General features: G+C 44.4%; 1 protein-coding gene across 1 annotated transcript in view; it reads right to left on the reverse strand.

Annotated features, from left to right (window-relative positions):
- Positions 1 to 14,622, reverse strand: part of LOC138780863 (tyrosine-protein phosphatase non-receptor type 13-like) — a gene marked incomplete at its 3' end in the record, with an annotated part of 52,837 nt that overhangs the window by 11,783 nt on the left and 26,432 nt on the right. Inside the window, 5 exon segments of the mRNA XM_069956744.1 lie at positions 1,244 to 1,418; positions 1,505 to 1,579; positions 2,642 to 2,861; positions 7,144 to 7,231; positions 9,363 to 9,458. Coding sequence (XP_069812845.1) covers positions 1,244 to 1,418; positions 1,505 to 1,579; positions 2,642 to 2,861; positions 7,144 to 7,231; positions 9,363 to 9,458 — 654 coding nt within the window.

The following is a 14,622-nucleotide window of genomic DNA, read 5'->3' on the forward strand; positions in this document are numbered from 1 at the left end:
GTAAGTAGTCACGGTGGGCGTATGTAATCATGGTGTGGGCGGCTGTAGTCATGGTCCTGGGCGGCTGTGAACGCTGCGGTCCTGGGCTGCGTTCACGTCTGCGGCGCTGCAACGTCTTTAACACGCCGCCCAAGTGCAGAACATCAGCGTTATCTCCTGCCGTACTGCGCATGCGTGGCGTGCTAAAGACGTTGCCGCACCGCCAACGTGAAACGCAATCCACGGGTGACGTCGGCAGAGCCAGCTCCTTCAATCACACCCCTCTGGGCGTGATTACAGCGCTCACAGCCGCTCAGGACCATGACTACATATGCCCACCGTGACTACTTACACCTTATTACCATACAGCGCGGGACTTCAAAAATGTAAGATTGTTTGGGAAGCATGCTGGGGGATGTACCAGCACGTTTCCTTAACATTAGGGGCATATTCGGTGTGATTGGTTCTCTTTAAGGGTAGCTTCACACATACCGTATCGCAGCGGATTTTATGCTGCAGACCCGCAGCAGATTTGATCTAAATAACTGAACACAGCATCAAATCTGCACCATTAAATCTGCTGCGGATCAAGTACATGTGAACGCACCCTAAGGGCCCTATTACACGGGATCATTATCGTGCGAAAAATCGTTATATCGTTCAAATTTAAATGATAATCGTTCTGTGTAATTGCAGGCAACGATCGAAAAAACGTTCGTATGTCGTTGATCTAGATCTGAACCTAAAATTATTGTTAATCATTCGCAGTAATTCCACATTCATTCGCTCAAGTTCCGCATTTTTTCACTAATTGTTCAGTGTAATTGCACATTGTTCATTGTTTTTCTGGGATCAGAAGGAGTAAACGATCACAGTAATGATCGCAATAACAATCGTAGTAACGATCGTAACTAACGACCATCGTTCGGTGTAATATGGTGAACGATTTCAGGTTAACAATAAATAATCTTGTTTGCGATCGTTTACAGTTAAGGGTGTGACTTAATTGAACAGGGGAGGGGGACCCACCTCCTACAGCTGTTGGAGTCAACAGATCCATTAAGAGGAGCACACACATATTTTATGTTAATCCATCATGTTCTTTTTTTGTGGTTTTACTTTAGTGAACTTCACTTTTTTTTTTTGTTACGTTACAACTTCTTAAAATATTAAAAATATTTACTATATTAATAATGAATCCCTAAGCAGGCTAAATCTCTAACATAAGAGGGTAAAAAATAAATAATAATAGAATATAACTTACCTTTTAGCATTGCAAAGGCAAATAAGTGGTGCTCAACCAAACCAATATGAGCCACCACCATATCAAAGACATCTTTGCAGGTAGACTTGACATCACAGGTTAACTCAAGCCTCTGTCCACTCAGAAGGATGATGTTCACTTTACGCCGAGCTTCCTCATTCTTTCCCTTTTTGGTCTTTAAAAAAAAAAAAAAAAAGTTTTAAAAAGGAAAAATAATAACTGCAAATTACAAAGAGATGCCAGAAAATCCGGCGTTCTTACCAAAATCGACCTGGGGAGATCCAGCGAGACGCAAGGTTCAAGAGTCATCTTTTCAAACTCTGGCCCAAAAAACTTCTGAAGGGGAAAAGATAAATTATTGAAACAAAGAGTGAAGACAATGCTATATAAGCCATCGCCATTATGTTGTAGAGCTGGAAGAACTGAGCAGATTGATATATATCTTTGTGGGAAAAGATTATGTATAACTTGTTGATTAAAGTCTCTGCTCATTCTGTGATAAGGAGTCCAGTGGGCGGTGTCAATGAACTGGACTCTTTATGGATTTATATCAATAAATTACAAGTTATGCTAAATCTTTTCCAATAAAGATATATATAAATTCGCTCAGCTCCTTCTGCTCTATAACCTGATGTTGATAGCTTGGGTAGCATTTTCATGGTGATGTGTCTCCTTTAAGATTACTCTATCCTTTGGACAGCAAATATATTGGTACAAATAAATTAGTGGACAGATTACCATATCAAAGTGACACATGCAGATTTAATGATAACCTTTCTATCTAAAAAGGCATTCAACCTACAAATAAATAAACCACTATTTATTTACTTCAACTATAACTCATCCATTCATTCATTGTCTTCTTGAGGAGGTTCCCACACTATGAGAACAATGAAGAACCACTTCACTAAGAAGACATGAGTTCCTTAAGAAGGATCTGTCCAAAGCAGTAGCAAATACCCATAGAAAACCAGTCCTGCTCGGGACAGTTCCTGACATGGACAGAGGTGGCAGCAGAGAGCACTGTGTCAGACTGGAAAAAATACACTCACTTCCTGCAACTGATCGAAGTATCGGAAGACTTGAGATTTTTTTAACAAAAGTAAATGACAAATCTGTACAACTTTCTGATACCAGTTGATTTGAAAAAAAGGCCCAGAATATGTGACAGGGTAAGGGGTTAAACCACTACATTCCACCTTACTTGTTCTGTCATCTCCAAAAAAAAAAACAAAAAAAAACAACAAACATGCCGCCTAAACATCATGTTCCACTTGACAGGTTTCCTATAAGCCAGCTATTATAGCATTTGTTTCAGCGTTTTACGCCAAGTTGGAAATCTATTTAGGTAACAGCGTTGTCATAAATCACAAAACAAACACTTAAATCAATAAATACCCTTAATTTTCTTTGTGTCATTGTTGTTTCCATGGCAATTTCTCGTATAGGATCCCTAGAGATGTCCAACATAGACGCTCGAGGCATATCCCCTGCATACAAGTTCAATCTGGATTGTTTAAAAGCCATCTTGGCCTTCATTTGCATCATATCCTCCTCCTGACGCTTGCGCATTTCTTGATTGATATCGCCTCTTTCTGGAAGGGTTTCATACTTAGGGCTGCATTGGTAAGAAGAAAAGGTGACATACTCAGATATTTATAGCAAATCTTCCGCATTTCAATAAACCTTGAGCAGAAATTGTTGAGGGAACGGCTAGTGCTCTATCGTATGGTACCACAGGGAAATGTGGGCAATCCAGCTAATACGGGAATTTAATATGTCCTGTTTTATAAACCTCAAAAGTAATGAAGAAATCCTATCACAAAAGTTTATAAAATACACAGCATATACCCCCAAATGGTGTCATTACAATTACAACTCTTTCCACAAAAAACAAGCCCTCATATGGCGGTGTCCAGAGAAAAAAATAAAGGTTATAGCTCTTCGAATGTAATGATAAAAGGATGAGAGGGAAGCATACGTATTAAAAAAAAAAAAAAAAAAAAAAAAAAAAAAGAATCTGATGGCCTATCTGGCACTCTGGCCAATCAGCTGTTCAGCATGGCTGCCACAAACGGATCTATACAGTGAACAGGGCTGGAAGAGCAGTAGGATCCATCCAGTGCAATATGGCCATGCGTACTTACTGCATTTATGGGCATGAACAAAATAGGTATGCAAAAGAAGAGCTTGTGGAGCCTCACTGAAGAGTCTCAAAACACAGCGCTTAAAGGGGTATTCCCCCCAAAATTATTTTTGCATTAATACGTTGCCCACCCGTAGCTTTCCATCTTTCCAATATAAAGTTATTATGGATTCTGCACAGATTTGTTGTTTACTAGGTGCCCCCACCCCCACCGATTGCATAGAATCATCAGCTCTCAGTCCACCCCGACCCTTTGAGACGTCATCACGTGTCCTCAGTCTCTTCAATGGGCCGGGTTATCGCTTCTAACCCAGCACATTGAAAAGAGGGAGGACACTGACACAGTGACAGCTGCTGCTGATCACTGTCTCCCTCTCTGAAAGCATCCCCCCACACCTGAACTGATGAGCGGTGGCCGCCCGCGGCACCCGACACCCCCCGCACCTGAACTGATGAGCGGTGGCCGCCCGCACCACCTGCCCCCCCCCCCCCCCCGGCACCTGAACTGATGAGCGGTGGCCGCCAGCAGCACCCGACACCCCCCCGGCAACCGACACCCCCCCCCCCCCGGCACCTGAACTGATGAGCGGTGGCCGCCCGCACCACCTGCCCCCCCCCCCTGCACCTGAACTGATGAGCGGTGGCCGCCCGCAGCACCCAACCCCCCCCCCCCCCGGAAACCGACACCCCCCCCCCCGCACCTGAACTGATGACGGGTGGCCGCCCGCAGCACCCGACACCCCCCCCACACCTGAACTGATGAGCGGCCGCCTGATGAGCGGGACCCGACACACCCCCCTCCCGCACCTGACTGATGAGCGGTGGCCACCCGCGGCACCAGACATCCATACCCCCCCCAACTGACCTGATGAGCATATCACTCATTCAGCTCTACTACGCTGTTCATTCAGCTCTACTATGCCGCTCACTCAACTCTGCTATGCCGTTCACTCAACTCTGCTATGTCGCTCATTCAACTCTGCTATGTCGCTCATTCAACTCTGCTATGTCGCTCATTCAACTCTGCTATGTCGCTCATTCAACTCTGCTATGTCGCTCATTCAACTCTGCTATGTCGCTCATTCAACTCTGCTATGCCGCTAACTGAACTCTGCCGCTCACTCAACTCTGCTATGCCGCTCACTCAACTCTGCTATGCCGCTCACTCAACTCTGCTATGCCGCTCACTCAACTCTGCTATGCCGCTCACTCAACTCTGCTATGCCGCTCACTCAACTCTGCTATGCCGCTCACTCAACTCTGCTATGCCGCTCACTCAACTCTGCTATGCCGCTCACTCAACTCTGCTATGCCGCTCACTCAACTCTGCTATGCCGCTCATTCAACTATTAGCTCTGCTACATCATGTACCAGTTAGACATAAGCATTGCATGATGGGAAATGTAGTTTTCTGGCCGGCGCCATGTTGAATACATGTAACTATGGAATGGAAGCAGCTAGAAAGACGGGAGATGGCTCAAAATACTCAGGGGGACTTGGTGAGTAAGACGAGCTAGGTTTGGGAGCATTTTATTTTTTTAGCTCTTGGGGGGAATACCCCTATAATGCAGTAAAATCCTAGGTGCATTGCCCCCTGGGAAATATGAATATGCAATATGAATATGCGTTTGGCTGGTCTCCCTGAGATCAGCGATCTGTTTTTCTTATGGCTCTACTAGGCATTGCTCCCCCCTAGCCAGAATCCTGCTCCACACTGATGAGGGGCAACACCCTGAAACAGCTGTAATGTGGATGGATACCTGGCCTTGGTTTTTTCCTTGTCATTATATTGACCTCTAGGCCACTTAATATGGTGGTTTTGGTGGTTTCCTTACAGGAGCCACCCCTTGGCTGGGTCCTTCCCGGAGGGATATCTGGCTAGTCCTGTGTTTTGAGACTCTTCAATGAAGCTCCACAGGCTCTTCTTTTGCATATTCATGTTTCCCAGGGGGCAATGCACCTAGGATTTTACTGCATTGAGCGTTTTCCCTAGCAGGCGGCAGTGTTATCGTTTGACTGGTGTCCCTGAGATCAGCGATCTGTTTCTCTTATGAACAAAATAGGACGCTCATTAGGGATCAACAGATTTTTTTAAATGAACATTACACCCCCCACACTTATTTGAAAAGGATCTGTAGCCTCAAAGTCCCAAAAAATGAGATTATACTATCAATCATTATCTTATGGTGGAATAGACACACTTTGTTTTCCAGTTTCTTTATACTCCCTCCCAGTCCACAGATATAAGGGCTTATAGTCTGTCCTAAAAGTTCACACCCATCTGACTAAATTAACCCAGTCAACTTTTTTTATGCGCCCCTCAATGTAAATCATTCACACTATATGAACTAAATACAATGGCCCAGATTTATTCAAAGTTTAATTCTTAAAGGGTAATGTTTTTATCTTAAACATATTTTTAAAGAGTTGTTGCTGAGGTTTTGTCTAGTTTTCCATTTTTCTATCTATATTATAAAATAATCCTGATATTTTGCAGTTTTCATTCTCATTACTGGGGATAAAACTAAGCTGAGACTTCCTGTTGTGTCTGTATTGATAAAAGGAGGCTGCTGTAAAGTGATTTATACAGCATTGCAGCAACATGTGACACCAGTAGATAGAGGAGACAATAGCAGCTCCCTGTGGAATGACCTCTTCAAAGGTCACAGAGCCCACTCAGTAATGTTTCACATTCATTTCAAGGGGACAGACTGTCTATTGTCATCTATGTCCATGAGGCTTTCTATAAAGCATGTCACTAAATGCTGTTAAAAATAGCCCAATTCAGCACATTTAGGCCATGCCACCTTTTACCTATTGCCATACCTGGCAGAAAAGTGTTTAACCCCTTAACACCACATAATGTACAGGTATGTTAAGGCCTGAACTTTGGGGCACCATGTTCGAAATGTATGTAATGCTTTTACTACAGTACTACTAAGGGAGATCAAAAGCTGAGCTCACGCCTTCCATATATCAAGCTGTGTTTCCCAAATGGGAAAAAGTGCTAATATTCTTCAGTGCAAAGTATCAGAGAGGCTTATCCAAGCTCCTGATCAGCTTAAAGCTGGAACTACCCCTCCCATACCGGAGCCTGCTTGAGTGACAGCTAGCTTCAAACAGGGTAAAGGATTAGAGGGGAAGAGGTGATCAGGAGCTCAGGAAAGCGTATCAGATACTTGGGAAATAAATGTTCTGGAAGCACAGACAGATATATGAACGGTACCAGGTGTCTCAACAACCTAACAGCTATCTAACAGTGTCAGCAGTTTGGAAAGTGAACTGCAGTTGACAGATTTCCTTTAAAAAGGACCTGTCACCCCCCGTGCCGGGGTGACAGGCTCCCGACCCCCGTTACAGCCCCCTATACTCACCTGATACCGCCGGGTCCCGCTTTTGGATCCGGTCGGGTCACGGAGATCCGGTCAGCTCCCGAAGCCTGGCGCGTGCACTGACAGGAGAGTCTGACGCTCGTAGACAATGAATAGGGAGTCCGATGCTCCGTCATTCTCTATGGGCATCGGACTCTCCTGTCAGCGCGCATGCCGGGCTTCGGGAGCTGATATCTCCGTGACCCGACCGGATCCAAAAGCGGGACCCGGCGGGATCAGGTGAGTATAGGGGGCTGTAACGGGGGGTCGGGAGCCTGTCACCCCGGGACGGGGGGTGACAGGTCTCCTTTAAGGTGATGTTATCAGAGCCTAGGACACTTGATTTCAGCAACTACAATTACTAACAGATAACAATGGATTACCTTAAGGCATGCTGTGCACGATTAGACTCTTCACTTCCAGTAAGAACACCCGCTGAGTCATATCCTCTCAATCCTTCTGGTCTTCTCCCTGGGAAATAAACAGTTCAGCCTTAATTATTATTTATACTTATTAAGATTAATTTGTCAAATAAATATGAGAAACTGAAATCTACGGTTCCAACTGTTTACCACATTTATTCACCATCACCTGGTCCCAGTCCTATATTCCACCATCTGAGTGAAACCACCTAAGTGATCGGCTCAGTTGGAGTTTCTGGCCAGTAGTCAATTATGTTAAAATGGTATAAAACCATATTTATTTGTAGTGTTGCCAGACTACAAGCAATCACTTAGTTATGTCAGCTAATGTTCTCATCTGATGTTTGTTATGTATCTAGTTTGTGCCATGCCACATGTTATAGCTTTTAGATTCATGTATTTTGTGATTTCAAACGTTTTAGCTTTTTATCATGGAACTTACTGATGAAAAATGTCAAAACTTACCAGGTCTAGTAGGCTTCCTATTAATTAAATATATTAAAGGGTAACTATCATTTAAATTGTCACTTTTCTGGAATCAATAGAACAATCGATATAAGAAACTCTGTTTTATTAGTCAAAAGAGTTTCCTTCTATACTCACAAAGCTGTTTTTCTACTTCCCCCTCACGTTAGAAGCAGGATTCCTGTGTTCATTATGCTCTATGGAGGGGGGAGGGGCCAAGGGGAGTGAGTGAGCACAGAGAAGAGAAAAGCAGGGCTGTATGAAACATCATCCTGCAATCTTCTCTCACCAAGCTCCCAGATAAGTAATGACCTTTCTGACCCCTGAATCCAGCGTTTTATGTGCCCAGTCTACAAACTGTACAGCTTTTTGTCTCCTCTGCCTGCTCACTTATCCCCCTCGGCACCTCCCCCCTCCAAAGGTTATAATGGAACTCAGCAAACGAGTCTTCACTTTGCTCCTCTGTAATAAAGACGGCTTTGCCTGATAATGAGCAGATAAGAAGTGAGGGGGGGGGGAGGCTGCAAAACAGCTTTTTGAGTACAGAAAGAGGCTTTTCTTGCCTAATAAAACCTATTATAGTTTCTTGCTTGTACTTTATTTCTGCAAGAGACAATTAAGGGACAGTTACACTTCAAATATAGTCCACTAAATCTATTCCATAGTTCTGTACGCTGGGACTCACAATGTCAGTATTAGTAGCATAGCATCACATTTCAAATCACAACTATTTTTTACAACATATAACAAAGGCAGGCAGTGTGCTGAAATACATGACTAAGGGCTATATCTTCACCTAACTGGGCTCTAGGCCAAATCATGTTGTATGCCAAGAGGAGTACAAAAAACTATGATAGTAAAAAAAAATAAATCAGGTGAGCAAACAAAATAGGATTACTGGGAAACAGATTTTACAAGATAAAGCCGATATATTTACAACACAGCAATATATTAAAATGTGTCCTGGCTCAGGAAGGGCTGGGACTCTACCTAAAGAGTTGGAGGCTATAATAAATCTAGATGCTGAAAGGGGTTGGCCACTCTCTGGGTGTTTTTTTTTTAACCAAACATAGCATAATAGTAAGTAAGTTTGGTCTATAACCTGCATATAATGTATTTTCCTGCGTATAAGACTTCCCAGGAAAAACGTCTCAAAATTCAGGGGTCGTCTTATAGGGCAGGTACTGAAAAATTTCAGAACCGGACTGGAGAATCTGCGGTCGCTGCATACGGTGGGGGGAGCTCAAAAATGTTGGTATCCCCGCCATATCTGGTGATGGTATGAAGGGCAGAGCAAGCTGCAGGCGACCGGGGTATGGGAAAAATAGAGATATGGTAGAGTAACGCTGTGCCCAGAAAAACACCCCTCAATAAACCAATCTGGCCCGCCCTTGTATCCTACCGGTATTACTGTATCTCCTTCTCTGCCGTTTAGATCTCGCTGCTGGCTGATATTTTTAATAATTTTTATTTGGTGTGGAAGAGGGTTAGTCTTATACAGTGGGCATATGCCAAACTCTATATTTGGGATGTCGTCTTATACGCCCAGTCGTCTTCTATGCAAGAAAATACGGTGCTTGTTTTGTTTGTAAGCCTCAAGAATTGAAGTTCTACTTTTTACTGGTATCTTGGCGTATACCAACAATGTACCCTAAAACTGGGAAGTGAATGGGTCTAAGACATTCAATGTAATGCTCTGCCTCACTAATGCTTACCTTGTCTGAAATCTGGGTCTGATGACACAACTGAAGGACTCTCACTGGATGTGCTATAGTCATCACTGTGGGATAAATGGTGCAATCTGCCCGGTTCTGCAACACAGAGTATAGAAATATATCATTACTGCAGCTAAAGTAATCATGGAGAAGGATACAAGAAAATAAACAAGTATAGGAATTCCTTATGGTATAATTGTTTAGGTTATGAAGGGTGGAATAATGTCTATGCAGTTGTGATACCAGCTATGTAATTATATAGCTGATGGATCGCCTAAGCTGGCGGCTATTATGTCTTTATTTATCTTGTGATATGCTGTTAACACACTAATAATTCCTTGTTCTGTTCGCTTCTTGATAAGTTTGCTCACTAGTATATACATTTATACATCCTGTAAAAAGAAAAAACAACAAAAACCTTTTTTTAAATTTAATTAATATTTGCAACTCTAAAAGTTTTGTTTAAATTTACAGTTGTATCGAACCATCGATTCATATGTTCTCACTTAATTTGTGCAGGCGTCGGGCAGATACCTATTGTTTATACTAGAAAGAAGGGTGTACCAAGGGTCGGCCTTAGGAGGAGTACACATCATAGGGTGCATCAACCCATCAGTCAGCAGTGAACCCAGGCAAGTCCCAGGTCTACTGGTGGGTGCTCAGCGTTCCCCTTTAACTATAAGCATGTCCAATGGTTATAGTAAAATAGGACGCCCTGATTTACATTGTGAGAAGCCATTGGCTCCTCGCGCTGCCAATCATCTTGTGACTGCAGGCAGCATATTGCCTGCAGTCACAAGAAGTCCCTCTGTGTACCCAGGGGCGGGCTGGGTAGAGTGTCCTTCAGCTGCATGCACAAACTGCTAGAGGTGCAGGCCCAGGAGCTTCTGATGCAAGGAGCCTCTGCTTAGGACTCGCAGAGAAGAACTGCGGGGAGCAGGTGAGGTAGAGAATATACAGTTTTTTTTGTGTATTTTATTTTATATTCTATTTTTCTTATTTTAGATATATTTTATTTTACACACACACACACATATATATATATATATATATATATATATATATATATATATATACACATTTTTTTTTCTTTAAATAGCAGTTTTATCTTTTTAACTCTCACTATGGGGAGCCCATTATTAAACAGTGGCTGCATATTGGGGGGCAGTGGGGTTATCAACCAGTGGCCTATTTTTAAATAAAAAAAAAGAAAAAGAAAAAACTGAAACTTAAAGTACATAAGTATCTCATATGTTAGCAGAGTCCAAGCTCCAAGCTGGTGTAGATGTGTTAGTGTTAAATTTATTATAAGAACTCTTGCACACAGGAAGGTCATGCCTCCCCTCGCACAACGCCTACTTAGTGAAAGGGGCACAGACTGGTAATAAGTTGCTCAATTTGAAATGTTTAACTTTTTAACAATGTGTGCTAGGTGTAGGCTTTGATACATACACCCTATATTGTGCCTTATATATGCAATCATATATCCGTGCCACTGACTTCTAAATGTCCAAATAGCTGCAGTTCTGTCTATGTTTCTAGATTTTTTTTTAATAAATATTTTTAAGTGCGATGTAACCAGAGGCCAAGTTCAACCAAGATGACAGTGGAGTTTGATTACAACAACCCCCTGAAGATAGGGGGGTGGGGGGACCATAACAATGATGCTTAAAGTGCCACAGTAGTTTTTTTTAGTACAAGCGATTTTAAGAAACTTTGTAATTGGGTTTGTTAGCCAAATATGCCATTATCTGCATTCAAAAAGACTTTCCCCAGGTCCCCCTCCCCCTCTCATTCACTGCTCATTATCAAAAAATCACGTCTTGTTGCATTAGACGTGCCCCTGTCTGTTCCATGGAGAGGGGAGGGGGGAGGAGTAAGGAGGGAGTCTAGTCGGCAGCAGAGAACAAAGGATTACACAGTGGGAGCTGTGTGAAAGGCGGTATTCAGAGGTCATAGAGGTCAGTGCTTATTTCAGAGGAACTAGCTGGTGATGTAGCCGTAAATTAATTTTTTGTTGTCCTGTTTTGGTGCCTCATCTCCCTCCACCCCTCCCCTCTCCATAGACAACAATGAAGACAAGGGGGAGAGCTTCAAACTGCTTTCTCATGATAAAAATGCATTGGTCAGCTAATAAAACCAATTACAAAGTTTCTTAAAATCACCTGTACTATTGATTTCTGCAAAAAATAAAAAATTAAACAACACGTTCACTTTAACCTCTTAAGGACCCATGACGTACCGGCACGTCATGGATCACTGTCACTTAAGGACCCATGACGTGCCGGTACGTCATCCCTTTAAACGGGCGCCGCGGCCGGCCGGGTCCCGATCGGGGGAGATAGCCTGCTATAATACATAGCAGGCCATCTCTCCCTGTCGGCATGGAGGGTTGTTAACCCCCCCCATGCCGACGATCGCCGCTATTGGCTGATAAGCCCATAGCGGCGATCGGAACCTTTCCGGGCCATCGGTGGCCCGATGACCCGGAAAAAAATGGCGGTCGGTGCTGTCCGAGGACGGCACCGACCGCCATTACTGTAAAAAGTAATGGTGGTCACGGTACCACCGTCCCGATCGCCGTGAACGGCCGGCCAGCCGGCCGGCCGTTCACGGCGATCAAAGTCCCCACAAGTAATAAATACCTGCTCCGGACCCCTCAGCTAGGTAGCTGAGGGGTCCGGAGCAGGTATTTGTACATTACTCACCTGTCCCGGGGTCCTGATCGGCGTCTTCCGGGTTCCCGGCGTCCACTTCCTCTTGTTGGGACTTCGGCTTCTTCCGTGAGTCCCGATCGTCTCTTTCCGGCTCCAGCGTCGTCTATTTTCGTATTTTTCCGGCTCCAGCGTCGTCTATTTTCGGATCTTGCGCTCTGCTGCCCCCTAGCGGCTGATAAGTGTAATACACGTATCAGCCACTACAGGGATGTTCAGAATGTAGTAAAAAAAAAATTTTTTTCCCAATTTTTTTTTTTCTATTTTCCGCACCCTATCGCCGCTGAGTGTTGATCAGCATCGCACGAAAGTGCGCTGCTAATCAGCAACTCCTCCTTTTTGGCGTAGGGTGTTTTTTTTTTATATCCTACTGCCACGGTCTGCTTATAAGTGCCGAACATAAGTGCGGCATTCATCAGCAACACCATTTTTGGCGTAGGTTTTTTTTGTATACTTACTGTAAAAAACACGTAAAAAAACACTACATTACACCACACTACATTGAATAAAGTTTTACACTACACCACTACATACCCCATATACCAATCCCCATATAAAGATGGCCCCCAGGGTGTTTTCGGTGTCGGACGCATACATTATTATTGCCTCCGACACCGAAACAGCCAGTGAGGATGAATTGGGGGGATCCTTCTTTCCTCCATTCATCCTCATCCTCCTCATCATCGTGTGACGTGTCTGGGGGTAGCGTAGCGTACGCTGCCCCCCAGACACGTCTTTTCCGCCAGTACCGTCCCAATAAGAGATGACGGTATGGCGTGAAATTCTACAAACTCTGTGAGAGTACCTCAGGGTACACTTACAGATTTAGGGTACGTGCACACTGCGGAATGGCGAAGGATAACCCTTCGTGCATTCCGCAGCTGGCACCCGCCGGCGGACTGATGCAGGGGCGCGTCTCCGCCTGTGTCATAGACTCTATCCTATGCATGGGCGGATTCCATTATCCGTCATTCCATCAACACGTTGGACGCAGAGCGGAATCCGCCCGTGCATAGAATGGAGTCTACGACACGGACGGAGACGTGCGCCTGCATCAGTCCGCCGGCGGGTGCCAACTGCGGAATGCACAAAGGGTTATCCTTCGCGATTCCGCAGTGTGCACGTACCCTTAGAGTGTATGAAGGAAGGGACACTCGAATCCAGCCGCCAGATGCCCCCCCCCCCATCCTCGGAGTTAGTGGGGAGATCGTCCGGGAACTGATCTTCCCACTGCTGGATAAAGGTTATCACCTGTACGGGGATAACCTTTATACCAGCACCCCCTCTTCCGGTCCCTCGCTGCCCGAGCTACTGTAGCTTGCGGCACGATCCGAACATATCAGAAGTAGTAATAGAGCCCTAATATTTAGCTGCCATGGAGCGGACCCAGCGCTTCTGGATATGAAGGACCCAGTATCGCACCAGGACAACATTTTTCAGGTGACGTCCACCACACTGGAAAACAGGAGACCCCAGAAGAAGTGCAGAGTGTGGCGTAACAGGGGGATCAGGAAGGACACCATTTTCCAGTGTGACACCTGTCCTGATCCCCCCGGCCTCTGCATACTGGATCGCTCCAAGGCGCACCACACGTCATCGGAGTTCTACATTATCTAAATTCTGTCCCTTATTCCTATTTTAGGGGTCACGTTGATCCAGGGATTATTCTGATCGCCATTATGGAGTCGGGAAGGAATTTTTCCCCTGTGATGAGGCTACTGTCGTCTGCCTCACGAGGGGTTTTTGCCTTCCTCTGGATCAACACAGGTTGAATTTGATGGACACCTGTCATTTTCCAACCTTATAAACTAATAATTGGCCTAATACCCCCAAATAAATTAGAATGGTCCCTTTTCCCCAGCTAAATAGGTATGGCCGCCATTCCCATTAGAGGATGCCATGATGCAATTACAAAGCCTCTGTGCGGCCAGGACAGTAGAAACCCCCCACAAGTGACCCCATTCTGGAAACTACACCCCATAAGGAATCTAACAAGTGGGGCAGCGGGTATATGGCCCCCTGGTGACGGCCACATTTGGGACGTGAAAATGAAAAAAAATGGTATTTTTTATTTTCACGGCACATGTCCTACACATGTGCCCATCACTAGTGGGGTCCATATGCTCACTGCACCCCTTGTTAGATTCCTTATGGGGTGTAGTTTCCAGAATGGGGTCACTTGTCGGGGGTTTCTACTGTTCTGGCAGCACAGGAGCTTTGTAATTGCGACATGGCCTCCATCCCCCATTCCAGCCTCTAAATGGCGCTCTGTCCTTTTGGTGACTTGCCCTGTGCCCATATGGCAAATTATGTCCACATGTGGGGTATTTTCGTACTCAGGGGAAACTACCCTACACGTTTTGTGTTCATTTTCTTTTTTAACCCCTTGTGGAAATGGAAAAAAATCAAGGCTAGACCAACATTTAGTGTAATTTTTTTAAAATTTTTACTCTAAATCATTGATCTTGTCTTGATTTTTTCATTTTCACAAGGGGTTAAAAGATAAAAAAAAACACAATGTGTAGAGCAATTTCCCCTGAGTACGG

Source organism: Dendropsophus ebraccatus, unplaced genomic scaffold (assembly GCF_027789765.1).
Source record: "Dendropsophus ebraccatus isolate aDenEbr1 unplaced genomic scaffold, aDenEbr1.pat pat_scaffold_885_ctg1, whole genome shotgun sequence".
In the NCBI taxonomy this organism is placed as follows: Eukaryota; Metazoa; Chordata; class Amphibia; order Anura; family Hylidae; genus Dendropsophus; species Dendropsophus ebraccatus.